General features: G+C 47.2%; 1 protein-coding gene and 1 non-coding gene across 3 annotated transcripts; both read left to right on the forward strand.

Moving 5' to 3' along the window:
* The first annotated feature begins 4,264 nt into the window (after positions 1–4,264).
* On the forward strand, positions 4,265–23,946 carry VSIG10 (V-set and immunoglobulin domain containing 10). Of its 2 annotated transcripts, XM_061603087.1 has the most exons (9): positions 4,265–4,454; positions 8,254–8,538; positions 10,738–11,043; positions 16,111–16,383; positions 17,498–17,791; positions 19,944–20,054; positions 20,393–20,405; positions 21,448–21,581; positions 21,794–23,946. In XM_061603087.1, exons 1-9 carry the CDS (start codon positions 4,382–4,384, stop codon positions 21,862–21,864), a joined length of 1,560 nt encoding a protein of 519 aa, XP_061459071.1. In that variant the 5' UTR covers positions 4,265–4,381; the 3' UTR covers positions 21,865–23,946. The 2 variants fall into 2 exon arrangements, with proteins under 2 accessions (XP_061459071.1, XP_061459072.1); XM_061603088.1 differs by lacking the exons at positions 20,393–20,405; positions 21,794–23,946 and having other exon boundaries at positions 21,448–21,575.
* Positions 16,592–16,710, forward strand: LOC133373548 (5S ribosomal RNA). The gene has a single exon (XR_009759692.1). It is a non-coding gene; the product is annotated as a 5S ribosomal RNA (ribosomal RNA).
* Positions 23,947–25,419: the final 1,473 nt, after the last annotated feature.

Below are 25,419 nucleotides of genomic sequence, written 5' to 3' on the forward strand. Positions count from 1 at the left end.
TCATTAATCGGGGCTAAGCTGAATACAATCAGACCCTTTTCAATCAGGCTTCTGGCCTGGCCATGGGACAGAGACTGCCTTGGTCGCCCTGCTTGTTGACCTACGCTGGGCATCAGACAGAGGGAGTGCGTCCCTGTTGGTGCTGCTGGACCTCTCAGCGGCCTTCGATATGATCGACCATGGTATCCTTGTGGGCTGTCTAGTTGGGATGGGATGGGAAGGCACTGTTTTACGGTGGCTCCGGTCCTACCTGACGGACAGGACCCAGAAAGTGGTGCTGGGAGACTACTGCTCGACCCCCTGGCCATTGGCCTGTGGGGTACTACAAGGTTCCTTTCTGTCTCCCATGCTCTTTATATGAAACCTCTGGGAGAGGTCATCCAGAGATTTTGAGTACAATGTCATCAATATGCTGATGACACTCAGCTCTATCTCTCCCTACCATCTGATCACAGGGAAGGAGTGCTTATCCTAAACCAAAATCCCAAATCTCTGCAGTCAAGGATCCTACAACTCTGGACCAGGTTAACTGAAGGACCACATCCCCCTGTGCAGACCTGTAAGATCGCTTCAATCAGAAGTAGGGAAACGTTGGCTCTCCAGAGGTTGCTGGACTACAGATTCCAACATCCCTGACCATTGGCCTTGTTGGCTAGGATTTAGGGGAGTTGTAGTTCAGCAACATCTGGAGGGCCAAAGGTTCCTCATGCCTGATTTAGATAATCTGGGGAAATTCTGTAAAGAGTTTTTCCCTTGGCTTTCCCTGACTCATAGGATTAGTCTCTGTTTTTACAGGTTTGAACCTTCTGAATATCCGTTTTATTGGCTTTGTGTTTTTATATTGCTGTTTTATTGGTTTTAGATTGTGTTGTTGTTTTAACGATACATTGTTGTTGATTTAGATTGTACACCGCTTAGAGGCTTTATATATATATTAAGCAGTTTATAAATGCTTTTAAATAAATACTGCATTGTATAGCTTTCATCATATACTGAATTGAAGACACACCTCTTTACCCTGGCCTTTGATACCTGATATAGAGAACCCATCTTGATCTTCTGATGGTAATTTTTAAAAACTGGTTTTAATATTGTAATTTTTCCATCCTGGGACCTTATAGGAAAGGGTGGGTAAGCAAAATCATCGACATCATCGTGGATGGTAAATGGGAGATGCCCTCAAACCTCCACATGCACACTGCTTGTAAGAAACAGATGGTGCCAATCTGTACGGTCCCTCTCTCCTCAAAAAGGGAGTGAGGGAGATTGTGGAAAGTGGGCGCACAGATATATGCATGGATCCCACCCCCATAATATATCGTCCTGGTCTCACAGGTGGTAGAAAATGGTGCCAAGATGAGTCTGTTCCCCCAGAGCGGATTCAAGGCCACCACTTGGGATGATGGAGGTAAGGTGGGCCTCTCATTATATTTCCCTCATCACATCTTGCTATTATCGAAACCTGGAAGATGGCAAAGCGCTTATTAAGCACAAAACAACTGGAAGCCAAATCGTTGGATGGCTTCTCTTTCAGTTTGACTTCATCTGGCAATCCTGCACTTTCTTGAATCATCTCCCTGGCTGACCTCCACCTTCTGGCTTCTCTTGCTGGTTACGTCTACCTTCCTCAACACATTGACCTTCACAGCATTCTGGGTCTTGACTCTTTCCTTCCGCCTCGTTCATTCCTTTATTTCCCCTTCACCCTTCTTTCCTTTTCAGGCCGTGTGTTCTGTTTGCTGGCTATGCCGTGAAGAGACGATCCTGGGTTACAAGTACAGAAAACACACACACACACAAAAAACAGACTGGATCCCTTCTGGAGCCAATTCCTTTGAACTGCAAATATCCCCTCACCTTCTTTATTGTTTGTTTGTTTACTTGTTGCTGCTTCAAATGGTAGGCTTCTCCTGGTGATCTTGTAGGTTGCTAATCTCCCACTCCTCTGAGGTTTCTTGATGCTCCCGGTGGACCTGCATGTGTTGATGTTTGTGTAAGACTATGCCAAAGCCGCCTGTCTGTTATGGGTGTGCGTGCTGTTGTCGCTGATCAGTTTGCTTAATAGCACGTATTCTGCTATGAGTTTTCTGGGCACTGTAATCCTTGAGGGACAGGGAGGAAAGCAGGGCTTAGAGGCCTTTCTAAATGCACACCTGTAGAAGAGGGGAGGGGGGGAAATATTAGACATTCAGCAGATTTGCATTAATCGGCCCAGCAAAAGATTTGTTGTCTGGAATGTGGGGTGGGGAAGCTGTGGCAGGTTGCGCTGCCAGGGGGCAGGTGTGGGGAGGAGGAGTCCCCAGCTGAAGTGTTGCTATAAGGACGGGGGAGAAATTTGGTTCAGTTCAGATTTAAAAGCGAACGTCCCAGATTTGCTCTTCCCAAAACAGTACGCGCACCGAAACACAGCCATCCTCCGAAATTTGCACTTCTCTGGGTTTTACAATGCAGTTCTCTGGCTAAGTCGTGTGTGCAAAAATGCATATACCAGGGCAGAGCTTGGAAAAGTTACTTTTTTTGAACTACAACTCCCATCAGCCCCAGCCATCATGGCCACTGGATTGGGCTGGTGGGAGTTGTAGTTCAAAAAAAGTAACTTTTCCAAGCTCTGTACTAGGGTAAAGTTTGCATATAAATGCACATGTTAGTGAAAATGACACACAAACGTGCATTCTGCTAGGGGAAATCGCTTTGCAGTGCTGTGTATATTAGGCAAAATGGCACCAAAAATGTGCATATAAGGAGACATTCGTGCTAAAATGCAGATGAATTTTCATGAGGACTTAAAAACAACAACCCTGAATAACTGTAATTTTAATCACCTTTGGTGTTATTGATTATATCAGTTTTAAATCATGACTTTTATATATTATCCTTATATTTGTTTGGTCTGTACACCTTGTGGGTGCCCCTTGTCAGAAAGTTTCTTTTCTTTTTTAAAAAAAACAGAATAATCTATGCAACAAAAATAAATAAAAGCCTAAAGTGGTGGGAAAACCTGTGACCTTACAGATGTTGTTGGACTCCAGTTTCCATTGTCTCTAACCACTGGCCATGCTGGCTGGGGCTGTTGGGAGTTGGAGTCCCAACAACATCTGGAGGGTCAACATCCGAAGGGCCACAGTTTCTCCATCCCTGAATACACCACTGTTTCAACTGCTAGTCTGATTGCCTGTATTTCACGTTCTAACATTGTTATACCTTGCAGCTTAACATTACGGGGGCCTGTTCTCCTATAGGCAGGGGTGTAGTCGTCCATGGTTTGGGTGTGTGTGTGTCTTAGACCCTTTACTTTTTTGGGATTAGGGTCCCATCAGGGTCCCAACATCTCCAGCGTCCTATGAGAAAATTAGCATGACAGGGGAGACTGTTACCACTGAAAGAGTCTTCCAACATGCTTCCTTGTCCTTTCCTGCTGATTGGAGCCAATCAGAGTGAAAGGAGGTGAGTCAGCCACAGAGAAGACTCTTATCAGAAGCTTACACTCTCCCATTTCATGCTTATTAGCTCCTAGGGATATCTGTTGTTGTGGGAGAAGGCATTAACTAGGATCTCATTCTCAACCCAGGAGCAAAATAAGGCAGGGCGGAGCTGTGACTAACATGAAGAGACCCTGCACTTCTGAATTTGCCACTATACTATTGCCTATAGATCAGGGTTAGCCAACATGGTGCCTTCTAGATATTGCTGAACCCCAAGATGTATCCGTGGAAGGGCCATAGCTCAGTGGTGGAGCATCTGCTTTGCATGCAGAAGTTTCCAAGTTCAGTCCCCCCAACAGCATCTCCAGCTAGGGCTCGGCGAGATTCCTGCCTGAAACCCAGGAGAGCTGCTGCCAGTCTGTGTAGACAATAGCTGGACCATTGGGCTGACTCCCTACAGGGCGGCTTCCTATGTTCCTCTTCATATCCACGGTCCCAGGTTCAGTCCCCGGCTTCTCCAAGTAAGGCTGGGAATGCCCCCTACCAGTAACCCTAGAGAGCAGCTGCCAGTCAGTGTAGGCAACACTGAGCTAGATGAGTCGGTGTAAGGCAGCTCTGTCCCTAACCACTGGCCTTGCTGGGAGGGCCGACAGACTGCACAGCATGTCGAAATCCACAGGCTGCCAATCTCTGGTGCAAAGAGAGGGAGAGAGAGCATGTCACAACAACAACCCCGGGTTACTGATTAGCGATCCACCTTTCCTCAGAACCGACACTAGGCGGAGAAATCTCGCTAAGCGACGGGCGGCTCGCCAGCTGAGCAAACCGGGCGAGAGCACAGAGCGGATCCGCCTCCGACGGGGCGGGGAAGCCGCCGAAGGTTCCTCCGCCTCTCCCTGTTGGATCCTGCGGGGCACCGCCGGGTCGCTCCGGCTGCCGCCGCCGCTCCAACTGCCGCTATGGCGCGTAAACTGACCGCGAGACTTTTCTCCTTCCTTCTCGCCCTTTGCTTGGGCAAAGGCGGCGCCGCCGGTAGGTACGCGGGAGCGGGCTGGGCGCACGTGGGGACGGGACGGTCCGTGATCTGCGGCGGGTGTTTTGCGCGTGACCTCGCCCGCGCCGCTTTTCTTACTCTTCCGACGTTACTAGTGGGATGAAGGTTGATGTGCCCCCCCAACTGACATGGTGCCCCCCCTCTTAGTTGGCAGAGATTTCAGGGTAGCCTTTCTCTTATTTTTGTATCCCTCTTTTAAATTTACTACTACTAGTAGTAGTAGTAGTATTAGTAATAATAATAATGGTATTGTTTCTAATCATCAGACTAAAACTTTGTTCTGGCCATGCCAATCATCTGAAACGAATACACACTTATCTGGGAGTAACTCCCATTGAACCCAATGGAGCATACTTCTGAGTAGACAGATGTGTGTTGGATTGCAGCCTTAGTTACTTACTTTAGAACAAGCTGCCTTTTATCTTGACTGATTCCAGTCCACAGTAATATGATATTGTTTCCATGTATAATTTGCTTCCATAATCTAGATTGTGTAGACAGTCTTCAATTAGATAAAATAAAAACAACTTCCATTTTTTTTTAAAAAAAGTGGTATGAATTCATATAAAATTGTCCCATAGGTAGGAATTCCCTCCAGCCACAAAGTCAATTACAGCACAGCCCTGTATGTGCAGACTCAAAAGTAAACTGCATTGCATTTTGTTGGGCTTGCTTTTTAGTAGACAAATGGGATTGTGCTTTTTTCCCCCTTGCCAGGCTTCCTGTTAAAATGAGGATATTGACTGGACAGCTCTGGAAGTGTTTCTGGATTTGTCTTACTGTGTATGTGTGCATGTGTGTTTGTGTGTGTAAGACAGAGAGATCATTTAATATCTGTATCCTGCTTTCTTGTCAAATAACCATCAAAGCAGTTTACAGTTTTTTTTAAAAAATAGAACACTGCAGAAATAAAATCAAACTTATGATCAAGAAACTGATGTTGATGTTGCTGGGAGGAGATTTGAAGCCAGTGCTCTGCAGTAAGCCCTACACTCTATTGACGGCATCACCTCTATTATTTGTTTAATTTAATTCCTGAATCGCTTGCTTTCACATGAAACATCCTAAAGCAATTAATAACAAAAACATCGACAAGAACAGGCTCTTCTTGATTGGAATCTGACCAAATTGTTATTGACTTGTGGGTTTTTTTTAAAACAACAACACACAAACAAACCCCATTTTTCAAAAAAGTTAACAAACAGCCATACAAAACTAAGAAGTCCAGCAGACTGCAATAAAAGTTGACAAACTCTGTGTGTACACCTGTGTGTGCACACTCTGTTTTGGCACATCTGTCTTGGGTTCAACAAACTCTTAGAAGGATTTCTTTTGTATTATTTTGTATGTACTTATTAGTTACTTATTTATAGAATGTATCGTGCTTCACTGAGTACATGAGGGCAGGTCTCTGCCCCAAGGAGTGTACAGTTGCAATCCACCCTTTCTTCTTTCTCTGCCTTCATCATCTGGGTTTCTTTTCACAGCATCCTGTGAGAGAGGTCAAGTTCTGAATTAATGTCAGTCCCAAGATTACCTAGAGTAAGCTTTGGACTAGTCTACTTTCCAGTTAGGGCTGCCTCGCTCCTTATGCTCTGCCTTGATCGCTGAGGTCTTCTGACAGGCTGCTGTTGGTGGTCCCACATGTCTGTAAGATTTGACTGGCCTTTACCAGGAGACTGAGCTTTTAGTGTGACGGGCCCTACACTCTGGAACGCCTTGCCAATAGAGCATCGGTAGGAGTCATTTCATTTCACTTTTAGACATCTTCTAAAAACTTTATTATTCAGACAGACCTTTCAAATCTGAGATTCTTTACCAGCCAGTTGAAGATATCATTCATTGTCTGCCTACATATTATTTATTTTATGAATTGCTTCCCAGGAGGTATGCAGGAGCGATTTACAATATAACAACATACGTAACTGTTACATATCTTTTTAAAAAACCCAGTTAAGACAACTGCATATATAAAAACAATATTTAAAAATTAGGAATTTAACAACAGCTTAAAACAACAGGGCATCCACAAAATCAGATCCAGGACAGACACCACCTGGGAGGAAGATTTTAGAAGGTTTGTTGAAAGAGGAGAGTCTTTCAACTATGGTGCCCAAGACAACAGAGAAGGTGCCTGTTTTGGGGTGCAGTGCCTTCCATACCGCAGGCTTCCAATACATATACAAGACAAGAGACGCTTTATAAATATGGAACAGTGGTTCAAAGATTTAAGGCAGCAGACCTAGGACTAGGAATGAGTCCATTAACTAGAGAGACTGAAACAGACCGGCCTGGAATTGACCAGCTCCTTAAGTGAGTATACTCAAACAATTGTGCTGCAGGAAGTGATGTGCAAACCCGAGATCACATTTCAATCAATGAGGCCTCCATCCACAAGGAGAGCTTTGATGGATCAGACCCAGGATCTGTCTCGGCCCACATCCTGTTTCTCACACTGGCCAGCCAGATGGCCCCAGGAAGCTCACAAGCAGGGCTGGAGGACAGGAGCCCTCCCATGTTGTTGGGCCTCAGCCCCTGGCTTTTTTGTTTATTTATGGCAGGGGTTCCCAGACTGGGGTCCCCGGACCACCCATGTGCCACGAGCTTAATTCAGGTGGCCCACGGCATGACTGTATTAAATATTCGTATTGGTTTTCAAGTGCATTTTTATTGATTTTATTTCTGATAAAATCGTATTTTGTCATGTTACAGTCTGGAGTCCTATGGAACACAAGTTATAGCACAATAAAATACAAGAAGCGATAAAAGTGCAATTCGAAATCACGCAGCATCTAGCACAGCACGTTACAATTGCTGCAAGAGGCAGAAAAATAGTTAACTATTTTTGGTCTATTGCCAAGACCAGCTGCAATTTTCAAGTGGTCCTTGGGGGAAAAAATGTGTTGGGAACCACTGATTTATGGCATTTATATCCCAGAGAGTTTTACAAAAATCAGTTCTAAGATGAGTCCCTGCCGTCAGGGGTCACAATCTGAAAAAGACAAGGCATACAATGAAAAAGGAAGGGGAGGGGAGAGAGAAAAGCAAAGCTCAAGCAGTTCTTCCAATTGCGGTTCTTCAAGTCACAGCCAATGTGAGCACTGGTTTTGGTTGTCTTGCCCTTGATAAAGAGTGGTCCCTTCCCAGAATCCCCTGCCCGCCAGATCAGTACCAGGAGCATTTCAGGTGAAAATGTCCAGGCCAGGACAGGGAGCTCCTTGCCACACAGTCTGATGGCAGTTAGAATCCTCAGAGGAGGGGGGGAGGTTGATTCCAAGATATACTACCTCTGAACATGGAGGTGTCATTTTAGCCAACATGCCCTATCAGTTACTTATTTATCTGCATTCTGTTTGAAAGCCGTCTGAGTTTAGTGCTGACTTGTGGCGGCAGATTTCATGCACGTGTTGAACGTGAAGAAGTACTTCCTCTTGTTCCAACAAACTAGTTGCAGGCGGGATGTGAAGGCAACAGCTGTCTACCTATTTTCCCCTAATATTTGGTATTCAAAAGCATGCTGCCTCTAAATCTGGAGGCTCTGTCGTCCGCAGACCACAGCCTGGGCACCCTTGGCCAGGAAATAAATAAATAAATGCTTATTTATTCGGTGTGGGGACGATTGGCACATAGTGCCCCAGGTGGTGACATCAGCATTATCATCCCTCCTGTGCAATAAGTGTTGGTGCTTTGTCCCTGCTGCAGAAGACAGGTGCTTTGTATGAAGGAGCACAGGGATTTTCTGTGGGTACTAACTTTTCCCCCTTTGGCTATCCCTAGGCACGGAAGAGCTGGTGACTGGGGAAGTCGAAGGTAACGTCACCCTGACGTGTCGGAATGTGTCTGAGCAAGCGGTCAAAGTGGAATGGTTTCATGGGGAACCAGGTGCTATCCCTATCCTCTTCTCCTCGGACGGCAGTCTCCCTTCCGACACTCGCTTCTCCCTCATACACAACAGTGCCTTGCACATCTCCGGGTTGCGCCCGCAGGACGAAGGGAACTACACCTGCAAGGAAGTGCTGAACAAGACAGACCACATGCACAGGATCCAGTTGTTTGTAGCCAGTAAGTTGCCATTTCCTCTGTTTTTGCTCTGCAGCTAGCTCAGGGGTAGCCAACATGGTGTGAAGGATTGGACCAAGGACTTTGGGCTTGTAGAGCAGGTGTGCTACCGCTGTGCTGTAGCCTCTTCTACTCATTCTTCAACAAAGTCTCCCTGACGTTGAAGATGCCGGGGATTGAACTAGGGACCTTGAGCCTGCCAGGCACGCCCACTACCACTGTGCTATAGCCTCTCTTATTCATTCTTGCCCAGCAAAGTTTCCCTAAAATTGGAAATGCCTGGCATTGAACCTGGGACCTTGTGCTTGCAAAGGCGAAGTGCTTCCACTGTGCTATAGCCTCTCCTACTCAATATTCTCCAGCAAAGTCTCCCTGACACTGGCAATGCCTGGCATTGAACCTGGGACCTTGTGCTTGCAAAGGCGAAGTGCTTCCACTGTGCTGTAGCCTCTCCTACTCATTCTTCCCCAGCAAAGTCCTCCTGCAGTTGGAGATGCTAGGGACTGAACTGGGGACCCTGAGCCTGCCAAGCATGCCCATTAACACTGTGCTATAGCCTCTCCTATTCATTCTTGCCCAGCAAAGTTCCCCTAAAATTGGAAATGACGGGCATTGAACCTGGGACCTTGTGCTTGCAAAAGAGCATGCTACCACCGTGCTATAGCGTCCCCTAGTCATTCTTTTCAAGCAAAGTTCCCCTAACTCCTACCACCCCAGTGGGAGCTCTAATATATATATGTGTGTTTATGTGTGCCTTTACTGACTGATTAGCCCCCTCTTGTCCCTATCCCTTTGCTTTCTGGCTTCGCTCCCAGCATAGCTTCCTATTTACTTAAAAGGTGTGGTATGTTGTTTATTGTGCAGGGTGTGTGTCCTGAGGGCAGAGAGGGGCACCACTCTTGTCCAGGGCATTACAGCTCTGAAAGGCAGCTTGGAAAGGTTGCAGTCTGAGGGCTGGGGCCCAGCATGGGGAAGTGTGACTCTGTGGGCTGAATCAATGCACAGACATCTCCCATGCAGAAGAGGGGAACAGGGTTCCTTAGGAGGAGCTGATGAGGACATGATTCACTAGAAAAGACAATAAGGTGGGAAAAACAGAAGGGAGTAGGACAAGAGGAAGGCCATAAAGGGAAGCCACAGACCTGAACTTACAAGATCTGAACAGGGTGGTTTATAACAGATGCTCTTGGAGGTCGCTGATTCCGAGGGTTGCCATAAGTCTTAATCGACTTGAAGGCACATAACAACAACAAGCCTTTTTTTTAATTAATTAGTTGCATTTATATCCTGCTTTCCTCCTCTGGGAGGAGTGCAAGATGTGGAATCAGGACCATGGACAGCGTTCCTGCAGCTGAGGCCAAGCATCCAAGTTGTCTCAGCAAAGACCTGGAGCAACTGGCTTTTACAAGAAGTCAAAGTAATCATAGACTGCACCTCCCGAGTGCTGCCTCCTGGCCAGTTTAAGGGCCAGTGCCTGCCTCTTCTGCAGTCGTTGGCACCTTCAAGGTAATAGGGCTTCCAGAAGTGGGGATGTCTCCTTGGGGCTCTCTTGGTTCTCCAAGGACATTGTGAGCCGACCATCGGAGTCTGTCAGCAGAGAAGGCTACTCAGGGCTTGGAAAGGGAGGAAGCTGAGGTGCTAGTAACAGGGACCAGATGGTCCAAACATATAAAACTGATTCTGGCCTGCTTGCATTGGCTGCCTGTATGTTTCCGAGCTCGATTCATGCTGTTTTTGACCTATAAAGCCTTACACGGCTTGGGACCACAATACCTGATGGAATGCCTCTCCTGATATGAACCCACCTGTACACTAAGTTCAAGATCAAAGGCCCTCCTCCGGGTGCCTACTCCAAGGGAAGCTCGGAGGGTGGCAACAAGGGAGAGGGCCTTCTCAGTGGTGGCCCCCAAATTATGGAATGATGTTTGTGACGAGGTGCGCCTGGCGCCAACACTGTTATCTTTTCGGTGCCAGGTCAAGACTTTCCTCTTCTCCCAGGCATTTTAGCATGTGTTTTAAATTGTTTTAAATTTTTTAATTGTGTTTTAAATTGTTTTTAAAATATGTGTTTTAAATTGTATATTTGTTTCAATGTTTTTGGTTGCTGTAAACCGTCCAGAGAGCTTCAGCTATGGAGCGGTATACAAGGGCAATAAATAAATATACAAAAACGGAGACATGCCTCTTCTGCCTGTTTTCCAGGTGGCCCTGACAGGGTGACAGTCAACATCAGCCCTGCCGTGGCATTGCCGAATGGCACACTCTACGCATGGAGACAAGGTACCCTCAACTTCACCTGCACCAGTGAATCCCGCCCCATCCCCACAACCAAATGGGATTTCTCCCAGCGCAGCCCCGAACAGGAGCCATTCACGGATGTCAACAGCTCCCTGAGCTACTTTGTCCTCTACAACCTGTCGCCCAGCTACCAAGGGAACTACTCGTGTTCGGCAACCAACCCGCTCAGCGGTCGCCGGGAGACAGTCACCCGTGAACTCCTGATCTACTGTACGTATGCTAAGAAATGCTTATGGAGAGTCACTGCAGAATTTTGCACCGAAACGGCTCAGTACAGTGTCCAGGATCCACAATAACTTGTTTGTCATGCCTGAAGGACCGTGGCTCACTGGCATAAGGTCCCAGGTTCAGTCACAGAATCGTAGAGTTGGAGGGGGCCTGTAAGGCCGTCGAGTCCAACCCCCTGCTCAGTGAAGGAATCCAAATTAAAGCATCCCCGACAGGTGGCTGTCTAGCTGCCTCTTGAAGGCCTCCAGGTTTGACAATACTGAGCCAGATAGACCAGCCTTTCCCAACTTTGGGGACCACAGATGTTGTTGGACTTCAATTCCCATCAGCCTCAGCCAGCATGGCTGATGGTCAGGAATGATGGGAATTGTAGTCCAGCAATATATGGGGACCCAAAGTTTGGGAAAGGCTGAGATAGACCAATGGTCTCTCTTGGTATAAGGAACTTCCTCTGTTCCTGTTTGGAAAAGACTGTAGCTCAGTGGCAGAAGAATGCAGAAGGTCCCAGGTTCAATCCCCGGCATCTCCAGGTACGGTTGGGGGAGACTCTTTAGGTGTTGTTCAACTAAGTCCCATCAGAGTTGTTCCACTGAAAATAATGAACCTCAGTTAGGCGCATCCATTAACTTCAATGGGTGTGCTCTGACTGCTGTTGAATACTTGTCCTCAGTCATTGCCCAAGGATGCTGGTGTTAACATCAGGCCTGTCTAAACAGTTTTACGTGGTTTTTAATATTTTTATTTTATTATGTTGTTGTGACTTGCCCTGGGACCTTCTGGTGAAGGACGAAGTTAACAACAACTCCTTAGAACTTAGCAAGCCGCCTTATACCGGTCCATCCAGGGCAGTACTGTCTACACAGACTGGCAGCGGCTCTACAGGGTTTCAGATCGGGGGGCACCCAGAGACCGTCTGCATGCTAAGCTACGAGGGTGGCTAGACAGTGTTTGCCTGCCGCTCGCTGTGGCTCATCGTCGTGATGCTTAACTAAACCATGGTTTAACATGATGCGCAAACCGGGCAACTCTTCAGTGTTTCCGTTTAAATAATCGATTGCTATCTTAAGGTGTCGGTCTTTAGGTATGCACCTAGCGGTGCATTTTGGTGAGCCTTGGAGTCCTGCTCCCTGTGCCCTGATGTGGGATATGCGTGTGTGCAAAATCCGGATTTGGTGGTGATGGCGCAGGTGCCCTCTCACTGATCTCACCAAGTAAGCTTAAGGGAGGTTCCTGGGTCTCCCCAGTATTACAGCCTAACCACTACACCGCCCACCCAACTTCTGAAGGCAGGGAGGCTGTAACAGGGCTTGCAGCAAAGGCCTCAGCAAGCTGTCAAGTTCACCGTCAAAGGAGGCAGTTCTTCAGATATCCTAGACGATTTGGGCCTTTAAAGGTCCTTTCAAGTTGGGGCGGGCAACTTTTTTAATCCCGAGAGATTGCAGCTCTCAAAAGGCATCTGTCAGGGGCCGAACGCTGATGGTGGGTGAGGCCAAAGCATGGGGTGAGGGCAGAACCAAAACTGGGCAGGCTGCTCCTCTTTTCTTTGGCCACATTCACACCATACATTTATTCCACTATTAGTCCACTTTAAGCAGTCATGGCTTCCCCCAAAAGAATCCTGGGAACTTGAAGTGTAGTTTGCGAAGGGTGGCGAGAGTGATTAGGAGATTCTGATTCTCTTCACACAACTAGAGTTCCAGGGTGGTTTAACAGTCAGTCCCTCTTCCCAGGGAACTCTGGGAACGGTAGTTCTGTGAAGAGAACAGGAGTCTCCTAACAACTGTCAGCATCTTTCACCAACTACACTTCGCAAGATTCACTGGGGGAAGCCATGACTGTTTAAAGTGGAATAATAATGGAATAAGTGTATGGTGTGAATGTGGCCACTGTCTCTCTGACACCCACCTCTCTCTCTTCCTCATACCCCCATCTCTCTCTCTCTCTCTCTCTCTCTCTCCCCCACCCAGCGAGCTGCCAGATTGCTCTTGCTAGAGGTCTGAACTGATTGCTTGCCAAGGGCTACATGAAATTAGGCTGGGGCCAGCAAATTGCCACCTCTGCTTTAAGCCTGTGAGACAAAAAAAACCACACCCCTTTTGGCCCAGCCATGTCTTTACCTGCCCTGCACCTAACACTGTATATGACGTCAGGTGTAGGTCAGTGAGATGTGGCTTGGCTCAAATGGCCTTGCGGGCCAAGTGGAGAAGCCTGGTGGGCCTGATTAGGCCTGTGGGATGGGGGTTCCTGACCTCTGCTTTAAGGGGTTGCATCTCTGAAAATCAGGCTTGGGGAGCAGTACCTGCATATGTGCAACACAATGTGTGTGTTTGGTACATGCACAGCTACAAGGTTTTTTTTTTTTTTTTAAAAAAAACACCCTCAGGGTTGCTTTGTTTTTGCAGTAGGCAGTTTGCACATTTGGTCTCCTTGGCTATGCCCTTCATACAGCTACACCTTTGCCGGGAGAGTCTGTCCAGCCCATCCCTTATGACAACATTGCTCACAGGCATCTTTGTTTTGCTGGTTCCAGGGCGGAACTCTTGCACTGAAAAACAGGTTCTGGGGCGAAGCCCAGGGAGGCAGTGACTCAGATGAAGCTCTTTCATTCTATAGGTTTTTATTTCCATCGTTTCTATACACTGCTTTGTTTCCCAAATAACTTCTCCAAAGCAGTTAAAGCTCCCATTTTAAGAAACCAGCCAGAAATCTCACCCCACATTAACAACCAGTGCTATGTAGAGCTAAATATCTTCAGTTTTGATTTTCATGTACAAAAAAACATTCACGTTGGCATTCTAAGAGGTTTCCAAACGGTTTTTTCCTCCGTGGACCACTTGGAAATTACTGATGGTTGTCATACATGGCTGATACAACATCCTTCTTTCTCTGCACAACATCTGGAAACGTTCCTGGAGAGAAATTATAGGAACATAAGAGGCTGTCTTATACAGAGGCAGACCGCTAGCCCATCAACCTCAGTGTTGTCTACACTGATTGGCAGCATATCTCCAGGGTTTCAGGCAGGCTTTCCCAGGCCTGTATGGAGATTCCAGGGATTTAACTTGAGGCCTTCTGCATGCAAAGCAAGTGCTCTGCCTGTGAGCTATGGACCTTCCCTTAATAAGAAGCTGGTTTATGCTTAGTCAGGCCATTGGTCCATCTATCTCAGTACTGCCTACTCTGACTGGCAGCAGGGGTCTTAGGTCCCTTACCTTTTGGGGAGCAGGATCCCTACATCTCCAGCATCCTACAAACCAATAAGCATGAAAGGGGAGTGTGTTAGTCACTGAGAAGAGTCTTCTAACTGCTTCCTTGTCCTTTCCTGCTGATTAGAGCCAATCAGAGTGAAAGGAGGTGAGTCAGTTTCTGAGAAGACTCTTCTGAGTTGCTAACATTCTCCCCTTTCATGCTGATTGTCTCCTAGTGACATCTGTTGTGGAAGGAGGTATTCACAAGAATTTCGTTTTCAATCCAGCCACAAAAAAAAAGGAGTGAGTGGATGGGCATGGCTGTGACTATCATGAAGGGACCCTGCACTTCTGAATTTGCCAGTACACTGACTGGCAGCAGCTCTCCAGGTTTTCGGACAAGGAGTCTCTCCCAGCCTTACCTGGAGATGCCGGGGATTGAACCTGCAAGCAAAGCAGATGGTTTACCGCTGAAGTATCGCCCTTCCCCAAATCAAGTCTATCTCCTCTTCTTCCCCCCCTTCTGAATGTTTAGGAAGGAAAAGGTTCAGAGGATGGCAACAAGGATGATCAGGGGACTGGAAACAAAGCCCTATGAGGAAAGACTGAAAGAACTGGGCATGTTTAGCCTTGAGAAGACTGAGGGGAGATACGATAGCACTCTTCAAGCATTCGAAAGGTTGTTACCCAGAGGAGGGCTGGGATCTCTTCTTTATCATCCCAGAGTGCAGGACATGGAATAATGGGCTCCAGTGACAGGAAGCCAGATTTTGGCTGAACATCGGGTAAAACTTCCTAACTGTTAGAGCTGTAAGACAACGGAACCAGTGACCTAGAGAGGTAGTGGGCATTGAGCAGAGGGTTGGACTTGATGGCCTTACAGGCCCCTCACAGCAGCAACCCTCTGTTTGATTTTTCTCTCTCCTTTGCCTCCTATATCATGAAGCAGTCCACCTAAATCGTCAGCAGTTTTCAAATGGTCCGTTGGGAGAAAAGTTTGGGAACCACTGCCATAATTCCTTATTCTCTTCAGGCGGAGCAAGTGCTTTTTTTTTGTGAGGGAACTCACTGGTACGGAGTACTGGCACCTAATCTTTTACAAAAGAAAAGAAAAGTGTGATAGGATTTCTAGACTGATGCCATTGAGGACTTCATTTCTGGCTCCCCTTGTTCACTTTGATTTCTAGTTTAATCTAAAGTGGAGGCTGATCTATGAGGGCAAATGGGGCCCTGCCCCACTAACCTCACTCCTTAAACCCCCTGCCTTCTTACTTACGTCTAGTCCACGGTGGCAGCCATGCCCATCCGCTTCCTCCTCCTCTTTAGCCTCAGTGCTGCGCCTTGTAGAACTCGGCAGGAAGGAGGATGCAGACAAAACTAGAATTAGGTTTTGCCTGTCCTTGGCTGTGGCGCCACCTACTGTTGGCCTCCCAGCCTCCTGCCCCGCCAGTCCCAATGGGCACCAGCCATTACTGTTTATCTTGCGAAGGGATTTGTTTTCCTGATGCTTTCGGTGTGGTTGACTACCTACCCAAACAATTCATTATTTATTTATTTCCATTTAGATGAATAATAATAAGGCTGATTCCCCCTCCCTCAAAAATGCTGCTGTTCTCCTATTGCATTGCAATTTTTATAGCAACTTTATTTCCCCAAATTCATTATAATCATTTATTAATTCCCCAGATCCCCAGGTTCAGCTGCCCTGTGGTGCAGTCTCGTCGTTTCAGCTTTGTGTGACGCCGGTGCTCAAGTCTGCTAACAGCACGAAGTGTCTCTTATTGTAGGGATTACATCAGGCCTCTGAAGGTTGCAGAGTGTGCCCTCTTCCTCCCCGTTAACACTGGATTTCCACCTCCAGATCCTCCTCCATCTCTGCCTCGGTGCTGGGCTCAGACCTTCGCGGGAGACTCTGAAGGGGTGCAGCTGTTCTGCAGTTGGACCGGGGGTTACCCACCCCCCATGCTTCAGTGGACCCATCTCGGGAAGCTGAGCTGGGACATGAACACAACGGGCACTGCCGACACCAGCGTGGTGGCTCTGAACAGCTCCCACCTGCTGTACGGGAGGGAGTTTGTGTGCCAAGGGAGACATCTCCTAAAGCAGTCCAGCGAAGCCTGCACAGTGCTGTTGGGTGAGTCACGGACTGGTAAAAGCCCCATCTGCACTATACATGAAAAGCAGTATCATGCCACTAAACAGTCATGGCTTCCCCCAAAGAATCCTGGGAACTGGAGCTTGTCAAGGGTGCTGAGAGTGGTTTAACTATCAATCCCCTTTTCCAGGGAACGCTGGGAATGGTAGCTCTGTGAAGGGAATACGGGTCTCCTAATAACTGTCATGCCTATGGCCATACTACCCTGAACACGCCTGATCTCGTCTGATCTCGGAAGCTCAGCAGGGTCAGTCCTGGTTCGTACTTGGATGGGAGACCGCCTGGGAATACCGGGTGCCGTAGGCTTAGAGGAAGGCAATGGTTAACCACCTCTGAAGACCTCTTACCATGAAAACCCTATGAATATATATAAGATATATATATATATCTTAAAAAAAGATTCATAGGGTTGCTATAAGTCGTAATTGACTTGAAGGCATATAACAGCAAACAACTCTCACACCCTTGGCAGCTACATTTCCCAGGATTCTTTGGGAGAAGCCATCACTGTTTAAGGTGTTAAGGTATTCACTTAAATGCGGATATGGCCACAGAGCTGGTGGGGTCTGCCCAGTACAGCCTGCAAACCCAAAGCAGGGCTGTTAGCCCACTGCTCTCCATAGGTCCATCTATCCTGTGTTGCTGACTCGTGATGAGCCCTTCTCGGTGGTGGCTTCCCCATTTGTTGAATGCTTTCCCTGGTAAGGCGTGTCTGTTCCCCCACCATTTGATGGCTGAAAGAGTCTGTCCCTGGCAACCTGGAGATAATTAGCTGGTTTTAATTGCTTTTGAATGTTTTTAGTGCTTTTTTCCCCCCCAATTACATTGTTGTGCGGCTTTGTTGTTTGCAAATTCCAGGACGCAAAAGCACCTGAGGGGTGTGGCCCTGGGAGGGGGCGTGGCCTGGGGAGAGTCCCAAGGGCCAGACAGAGGAGCCTGGAGGGCAACTTTTGGCCTGCAGGCCTGAGGTTCCTCCTCCCCAATCTCCTTTTACCGTCAGTGGGATGGTGAAGCAAGCAAAGGGTGTCTGCCTTGCCTGCTTTCTCTGCGTGCCCTTTCAATCAATTTTGGGTTGTGTTTCCACCTGATTTAGAGGCCCCTTGGCTCATGTCTGACCCCATGAGGAGCTGCTTTGCAGGGGGAGCCGCGATGATGACCTGCCAGTCGACAGCCGGCAATCCGCCTGCCAAAATCACCTGGCTCCGTAACACCTCCTGGACGCAGACGGAGATCCGCTCTGGCGGGAGGTTCCTGGTCAGCCAAAAGGGCAACGTCTCCACTCTCGTCATCCAGAACTGCTCTGACAGCACGGACAGCGGTTACTACCTTTGCAAGGTCGAAAACCCCCTGGGGCTGAAGGAGGCGTATGTTTACCTCTCGGTGATCGGTAAGTGATAACCTTCCTACGACAGTCTACTGGCGTGTTGAGGAATGAGGTGGGGCAATGACTGTGCACTCTCCAAGCACCAAGGAAAGCCTTCAGGCATGACTGAGTAGCAACAATGGAGTGGTATGAAACACTCGTCCTACTTGGAGTAGACCCATTGAGGTTAATAGGCATGACTGACTAAGGTTTATTAATTTCAGTGGGTCTGCTCTGAATAGGACTCAGCTGAATACGACCTGTGATGGGAACACAGGAGGATGCTTTATTCTGAATCAGACCATCACTCCATCTTACTCAGGATTGTCTGCACTGACCGGCAGTGTCTCTCCAGGGTTCCCGCCCTACCTGGAGATGCCGGGGACTGAACCCGGGACCTTCTGCATGTAAATCATCTCATCTTTGGATGAGATGATTGTACTGGCCTTATTCTTGGGAGGAAGATAGAAACTGGCCACAAAACGATTTGGCAATGCACATCCTGAAGAAGGAAAGATTTAAAACAGTGACGTTGCCCGGGGGCTGCAGAGCTGATGTACACTCTGGCCTCTACTATCAGCCAGGAGATTAAGGGCACGGAGAAGATGCTTCCCACATCATGGCAGGGGTGAGACCAGCTTGGCCCTATCCATTAATCAAAGGATGAGCAGCTGCAATGGACTTGCTTCACCTCTCCCTGCTAGAAAGAACACTTATAAGGACTTCAAGGCTAAGGAGTAGTACCCAAGTTGGCTGTTTTTGCTCCTTCCTCCCAGCCCCTTTATCTTGCATCTCACTCCCTTTAGAATGTAAACCTGAGAACAGGGACCATCTTATTGATTGTTGTAAGCCACTCTGGGAGCCTTTCAGCTGAAGAGCGGGATAAAAATACTTCAAATAAATAAATAAACCAAGCAAGCAAGCAAGCAGATGCTCTGCTACTGAGTTACGGTCTTTCCCCGTGATGCTAGGCCACAGCCCCCTTTCTCTTAACAACACTAGAACTTTAGGACATTCAGTGAAGCTGAATGTTAGGTGATTCGGAGCAGACGAAATGAAGCACCTGTTGACATTCGCTCCCACAAGAGGCAGTGAGGGTCACCAACTTAGATGGCTTTAAAAGAGGATTAGACGTATCCCTGGAGGAGAAGGCCATCAATGGCTACTAGCCACCATGGCCATGTCGTCCCTCCACTGTCAGAGGCAGTATACCTCCGATTACGAGTTGCTGGGAATCACAAATTGGGGAGCTGCTGCTGCGCTCAAGTCCTGCTTGAGGACTTCCCGTAGGCATCTGGCTGGCCACTGTGAGAACAGGAGGCTGGACCAGATGGCTCTTTGGCCTACTCCGGCAGCTGGACTCTTCTTATGTTGTTCATTCATTCCATTTCTAGGTGTTAAAGTACTGACTTAAATGTGGATATGGCCACAGAGCTGGTGGGGTCTGTTCAGTACAGCCTGCAAACCCAAAGCAGGTGGTTTACAAAAAAAATAATAGCTTAGACTCGAGGAGTAATGTGAATTCTGGGGAAGGACAATGTGACACTGAATGTTGGGAAGAGATAAGGCATTGTGATAAGGGAGGCAGGAGAAATGTATTGGGAGCACAGAGGTGTTCCAAGAGGGAAAATGATAGTGTGGCAAAAGGAAATAAGGTTGCAGAGCTGTGGAACGAATGATGGAGGCATCACAGACGTCCGTGACCCAGAAGAGGTTGTGTTGAGAACTTAGATGGGCTCGATGAAGTTTTGGTTCCCTTAGTACAGTATTTTAATACACAAAACAAATTGAATTTATATAGATGTTTTGGGAGAGTCTTTTAAAAGTGGCGTGCTACTTTTTACCTTAGCAAAAAAGAAAAAGGATCCATGGCTTGACATGGAATATCCAGAATAACACTCAATTTTTTGTTCTTGCAGAACTGACAGGCTTTTACTATATTGTTTTCCTCTGGGACAATTTTAAGTATCACTTGAAAGTTTGCAGCATAATTAGGGTGTGGAGGGGAGAGAGGAGGGAGGAGAACATTCCATTATGCAAGGAGAAATCTCATTGTTCGTAGAACGTTTTGCTTAGCACTGTGTTGAATATAACCCTTTGAAAATAAACAAACTACGTATCCAAGTGTTGATGTTTCACTACTTCCCCTTTTCCCCCAACGTTCCCTCCCCTCCAGAACCTGTGAATGTCGGAGGCATAGTAGGAGCTATTGTGGTCCTTCTGCTGTTGGGGGTCCTGATCCTCTCTGGAGTCCTCTTATACGCTGGACCCCGTCTGTGCCCGAAAGGTAAGAGGAGCTAGCTTGCAGGGCCCTTCTGGGAGACAAAAATGTTTCTGAAACCGTCTTCAGGGGCAGGTTCATAGCACTAGTTGCAGTAATCTTGCTGAATTGAATTCATTCTGGAAACAAGATCTGAGTTCCATCAGATCAGATTCTGGGTGGAAATGTCACAAATGTGGTTTCTTTAATTTAGTGGAACATGAACTCTGTGACCTTCGATGTCACATCAAATGCTTGTTGTACGCTCTGAGGAATCATATGTTCAGCCATTGGTATTAAAGTGTCCTCTCTCTCTCTCTCTCTCTCTCTCTCTCTCTCTCTCTCTCTCTCTCTCTTGTGTACAGGCAACATGCTCAGGTGAGTGTTACTGTTTCTGAAAGGGAAAAGACCCAACCAGCTTCACCCAGTGGGACTGATACTCAGTGGCTTGCAGCAAGTCCCAGGTTCAATCCCTGGCATCTTCAGTTAGAACAGGAGCAGGGGAACCATTTTTTCAGCCCAAGGGCCACATTCCCTTCTGGGCAGCCTTCTGGGGCCACATATCTGCTGTGAGCAGGACCAGAGGCAAAAGTGGGCAGAGCAATGGATGTAAATGTTGAAAAATGAAATGGACTGCCTTCAAGTCGATTCCAACGTATGGCCCGTACAAATAGCTGAGAGGCAGTGACTGGCCCAAGGTGTGGGGATTTGAACCCTGGTCTCCCGGGTCATAGTCCAGCACCTTAACCACTACACCACACTGGCTCTCTGGATGTAAATGTTACTTTTATACAATAGACTGAAGCACCTTGGACAGCTCCTTGAAAGTTCAGACGAAAACCCGGAGTAGATTCCACTGCAGTTGGAGCCGCCATTGCCTAAAAGGCATCTATGCTGAAGGCTCCCCCCCCTTCTGTTTTTGTTTGTACTTGGTGGTACAGAGTCCCAGCACCTTTCCCCCCCCCTGCCCATTGAACTTATTTTGTGCTGGATCCCACCGCACTTTTATCACTGTATGAATACCAGCACCTCATCTCTCTCTCTCTCTCTCTCCCTCCCTCTCTCTCTCTCTCTCTCTCTCTCTCTCTCTCTCTCACTCACTCACTCACTCACTCACTCACTCACTCACTCACTCACTCACTCTCTCACTCTCTCACTCTCTGTCTCACACACACACACGTCACTATGTTGATGGCGAAAATCCTCTACTAAGTCCTCCTCACCAAATGGAAATAGAGCTGCACAAGAATCCAAACCACATTCCCTTCCCCAGTGAGGGATGAACCTTCGTCCAGTTCACAGAGCCAGTCAAGGTGGTAGATGGCAAACGATAAAATTCCATTTGCCAGGTTCTGCTTAGTAAGAGGCAAGCAAAGGTCCCTTTGATCATTATTTGAGCTTTCTGTTCTCCTGATCCTAGGAATCGAGATACGAGCGACATCCTTATGCTGATGGATTCGGAGGAAGAGGATGTCATGATGGAAACAGCAGAGGAGCCTCCTTCACATCAGGGGGCTGTATTGGCAAATGGATGTTCTCCCAAGCCTACTAAAAGTAAGCTGTGAACCTTCGGAACCTGAGTTGTGTGTTTAGTGGACCAGTCCTGCTGTTACGCCCTTGTTCCCCACTGCAGTATTTGTAGTAGTACTCTGGATCATAATTAAAATATGCAGGAAAGCAGTGCCATTAAAGCAACACACTAATTAAAACAGAAGCAGGTCAAGTGCGATCGTGTGCAACTTCTGGCCTCCTGTGCTTTGTTTCAGGCTCTTGTGCAGAAGTGCCCAGCGAAATCTCCCTGGAGGAAACCAACAGAGAAGGGGGACCCAAACCATAGAGGAGTTCTCCATCTTTGCCTTTCATGCGCTAGGAACCAAAGCATCATCACAATGTGGCTCTGTCTGGATTCGAATAAGAGGAAAGGAAAGCTTTCAGCAGCTATATCCAGGGAGAAGGAGTGCTTTCAGCAGCCAGATGGTTCTCTTCTCAGAGTCTTTCTTCAACCCCTTTTGTTCACTTTTCGCACTTTTTGTATTTCTCCATAGAGATGGCTCTAGAAATCCACCCCATTTGGATTTGGTACTGAGTTTTCCATGACTTCGCTTATTCTCCATCATTGTGGATTGTATTTTTATGTAATGATTTTTGGAAACTTTTGTGTTTTTTTAAAAAAAATCCACCTCTAAAAAATACCGAAATTACAAATAATAATTTTATTGGTATTTCCTTTCATTTGTTGAATTTCCCTTCAAAATACTGATTTTATTTTGGGGTGTTTTTTGTATGAAAGACAAACAGTTTAGTAAAAGCAGGGTCTAGAGGACAATAGATTGAACTCAAATCGATACTGGCTTGTTAGGTCAACGGAATGCTTTCGCAATGCAGGACGTGTGTCTAGATGCGGAGGACAGCAGTTTGGTTGCTTCTTTTCTTGGGAACAAGGTGGGAAGACCAAGACCATGTTAGGACCAAGCTTTGTTGGACAAGAAGGGCTCCAGGGCAGTTTGAAGGGCTGGAGGTAGAGAGGGGAGGGTTGCCTTGTCTGGAACCCAATTCCATTTTTGCAGCTTGGATTTTTTCTTGGCATGAAAATGAATCGGGGTTCTGATGTTTGCGGTTCTTAAGATCCAAGGGCTCCTGCTGGGAGGAAGGGCAGGATACAAATTAAATAAAAACTAAATAAATAAGGGCTTGGTGACTCCGTGTCCATTGCGTGCCACCCTCAGCTTGTGTCTTTGCAGGGGAAGTGGCCAGTACATTTCCACTGTGGCCTTGAGCAAGCTGAATGTGCCCCCCCCCAAATAATTTCATCTGTTCCGGAATTCTCTTTTGGGAAGAGCTGTAACTCAGTGGTAGAGCATCTGCCTTGCATGCAGGAGGTCCTTGGTTCAGTCCTCGGCATCTTCAGGTAGAGCTGAGAAACACTCCCTGACTGAAACCATGGAGAGTCGCTGCCCTTCAGTGTAGGCAGTACTAAGGTAGGTGAACCAATGGTGTGACTCTGAATTAGGCAGCTTCCTGTGTGGGGTCCTGCGCAGTAAATTTCAGGATTGGGGCCATGTAAACCTGCAGAGACTACCAGGCCACTTTGACCTGCCAGAAATGATACAAGAAAGCAGATCCTATGAAGAAAGTTTGAAGTCTTCAGGCTCGTCAGTTCTCTGTTATTGAATCCCAGGATCTAAAGCAAGGGGAAGGGAGAATTTTGACCCGCCTCCTGTTGCTGAACTGCAGCTCCCATCAGTCCCAACAAGTATGGCCAATGGCCAGGGATGATGGCATTTGTATTTCAGAAACATCTGGAGAGCCTCAGGTTCCCCACGACTATTGTAAGCAGTGGAGGCTAGTCCATTAGGGTAAGTAGGGCACTGCCCCACTGACCTCTGTCTGCCCTCAGCCAACCCTCACCTGCCTGCCTTCTTACTTAGATCTAGTCCAGTGGGTGATGCGCTACCTGTCAGCTTTCATCTCCTTAGTCTCAGGATTGCCCCTTGTGGAACTCAGCAGAAAGGAAGATGGGGACAAAACTAGAGTTTGCTGGCTGTGTCTGCCATTGGCTCTGGCGCCACCTACTGTTGGGCTCCCTGCCTCCTGCCCTATCAGTCCTGATGGGCACCAGCCGCTTCTGGTTGTAAGAGCACTGATCAGCTCACATCCATTTCAGTGAGGACTGTGCAGGTAGCCTGTACCCCCCCAAAAAAAAACCTTTTTCCAACCCACCCACTTCCTTGCATATGTGTCTATGCTTGGCTGTTTGGGTATGGCGAACTGCCCCCTAGGAAAGAATTGTTACCTTGAGGCAACAGCTGGCTCTCAAACTCAATTACAAGGACTTGCAGAAATGCAGTGTTTTCTTCCGTGCAATGTATCTGTGGAGGTGAGCTTTTGCTTGTGGAATAAAAATGTGCATTCTTTTGCATCTGCTCTGTGTGCTTGTGTTTTAAATGAAGTAAGGGCTGCCCAGAAAGCTGTCCCCAAACTAGATAGCTGGGGCGATTTATCCAGCCTCTCTTTTCACACACAGGCCCCATCCAGACACCTTTTTTGTCTGTTTATTGGCCATGCATGATTATTTGTTCACTATCTGATCACCTATAGCAGGGAGATGGGATTGCAACTCCCATCATTTATTTTATTTATTTATTATTTGATTTATATCCCGCCCTTCCTCCCAGCAGGAACTCAGGGCGGCAAACAAAAGCACTAAAAACACTTTAAAACATCATAAAAACTGACCTTTAAAAACATTTTTAAAGCTTTAAAAACACCTTAAATAAAAAGGGTTCAAAAAAACACATAGTTTTTTTGGGGGGGAGGTTTTCAAAAAAACATATTAAAAAGCAATTCCAACACAGACGCAGACTGGGATGGGTCTCAACTTAAAAGGCTTGTTGAAAGAGGAAAATCTTCAATAGGTGCCGAAAAGACAACAGAGATGGTGCCTGCCTAATATTTAAGGGGAGGGAATTCCACAGGGTAGGTGCTGCTGTGTCATTGGGCTACAACTGCCATTGGCTGTAACCTTTGGCTCTGCTAGCTGGGCCTGCTGGGACTCAGAGTCTAATCAACCTTTGGAGAGCCACAGGTTCCCAGTCTTCAACATACAGGGTTGTATCCAGTGTTTTTGATAGCAGAAGCAGACAAGAGTTGTTAGGAGACCCCTATTCCTCTCCCAGACTTACAATTGCCAGGGTGGTTTAAACAGTCAATCCCTCTTCCCAGGAAGCTCTGGGAATTGTCACTCTGTGAGGGAGAATAGGGGGTCTCCTAACAACTCTCAGCACCCTTCACAAATGACAGTTCCCAGGATGCTTTGGGGGAAGCCATGACTGGTTAGATTGGCAAGATATGGCTTTCAATGTATAATGCAGATGGGGCCTGAGTAAAGCTTAGTTGATCATGATGCATTGTCCTGAACAGAGGAAGACTTTCCTTTTGTCTGTCCTGGATCTTCCAACATCCAGCTTCGTTGGATGAGCCCAAGTCCTACTGTTGTGAGAGCAGGGTGCGAAACCTCTCTGTCCTCTTCCTCCACACCATGCATAATTTCAGTGGAGATTGGTGGCTTTGATGTCAGTGGGGCAGTGAATCCACTCTGGATTTTAGTCTGAATTTTCAGTGGGCTGTCCAAGGTGCTGAACCTCTATGTTTCAGCACCTTGGACACCTCCTTGACAGTTCAGACTAAAACCCATTGCTAATTCACTGCCCCACTGCCATTGGAGGCAGCAGTCACCCTGTATACCTTTATATACCTCAAGTCATGTCCACTCCCATGCTTGCCTTCTTTTAAAACTCAAAAGCCCCTGATGCTGTCTGTAGTCTTTCTTCATAGGAGAGTTGCCTCTTGAGGTCATTTTGGTTGCACATTTCTGCACCTTTTCCAGTTCTAC

This window comes from Rhineura floridana, chromosome 19, assembly GCF_030035675.1.
Source record: "Rhineura floridana isolate rRhiFlo1 chromosome 19, rRhiFlo1.hap2, whole genome shotgun sequence".
Taxonomy (NCBI): Eukaryota; Metazoa; Chordata; class Lepidosauria; order Squamata; family Rhineuridae; genus Rhineura; species Rhineura floridana.

Excerpts from the sequence above, each read along its gene's own strand:
- VSIG10 (XM_061603087.1), top strand. The coding sequence starts at position 4,382 with ATGGCGCGTAAACTGACCGCGAGACTTTTCTCCTTCCTTCTCGCCCTT. Across the intron at positions 4,455-8,253 it reads GGGCAAAGGCGGCGCCGCCG|GCACGGAAGAGCTGGTGACT; the intron begins GTAGGTACGCGG and ends GGCTATCCCTAG. Across the intron at positions 8,539-10,737 it reads GATCCAGTTGTTTGTAGCCA|GTGGCCCTGACAGGGTGACA; the intron begins GTAAGTTGCCAT and ends CCTGTTTTCCAG.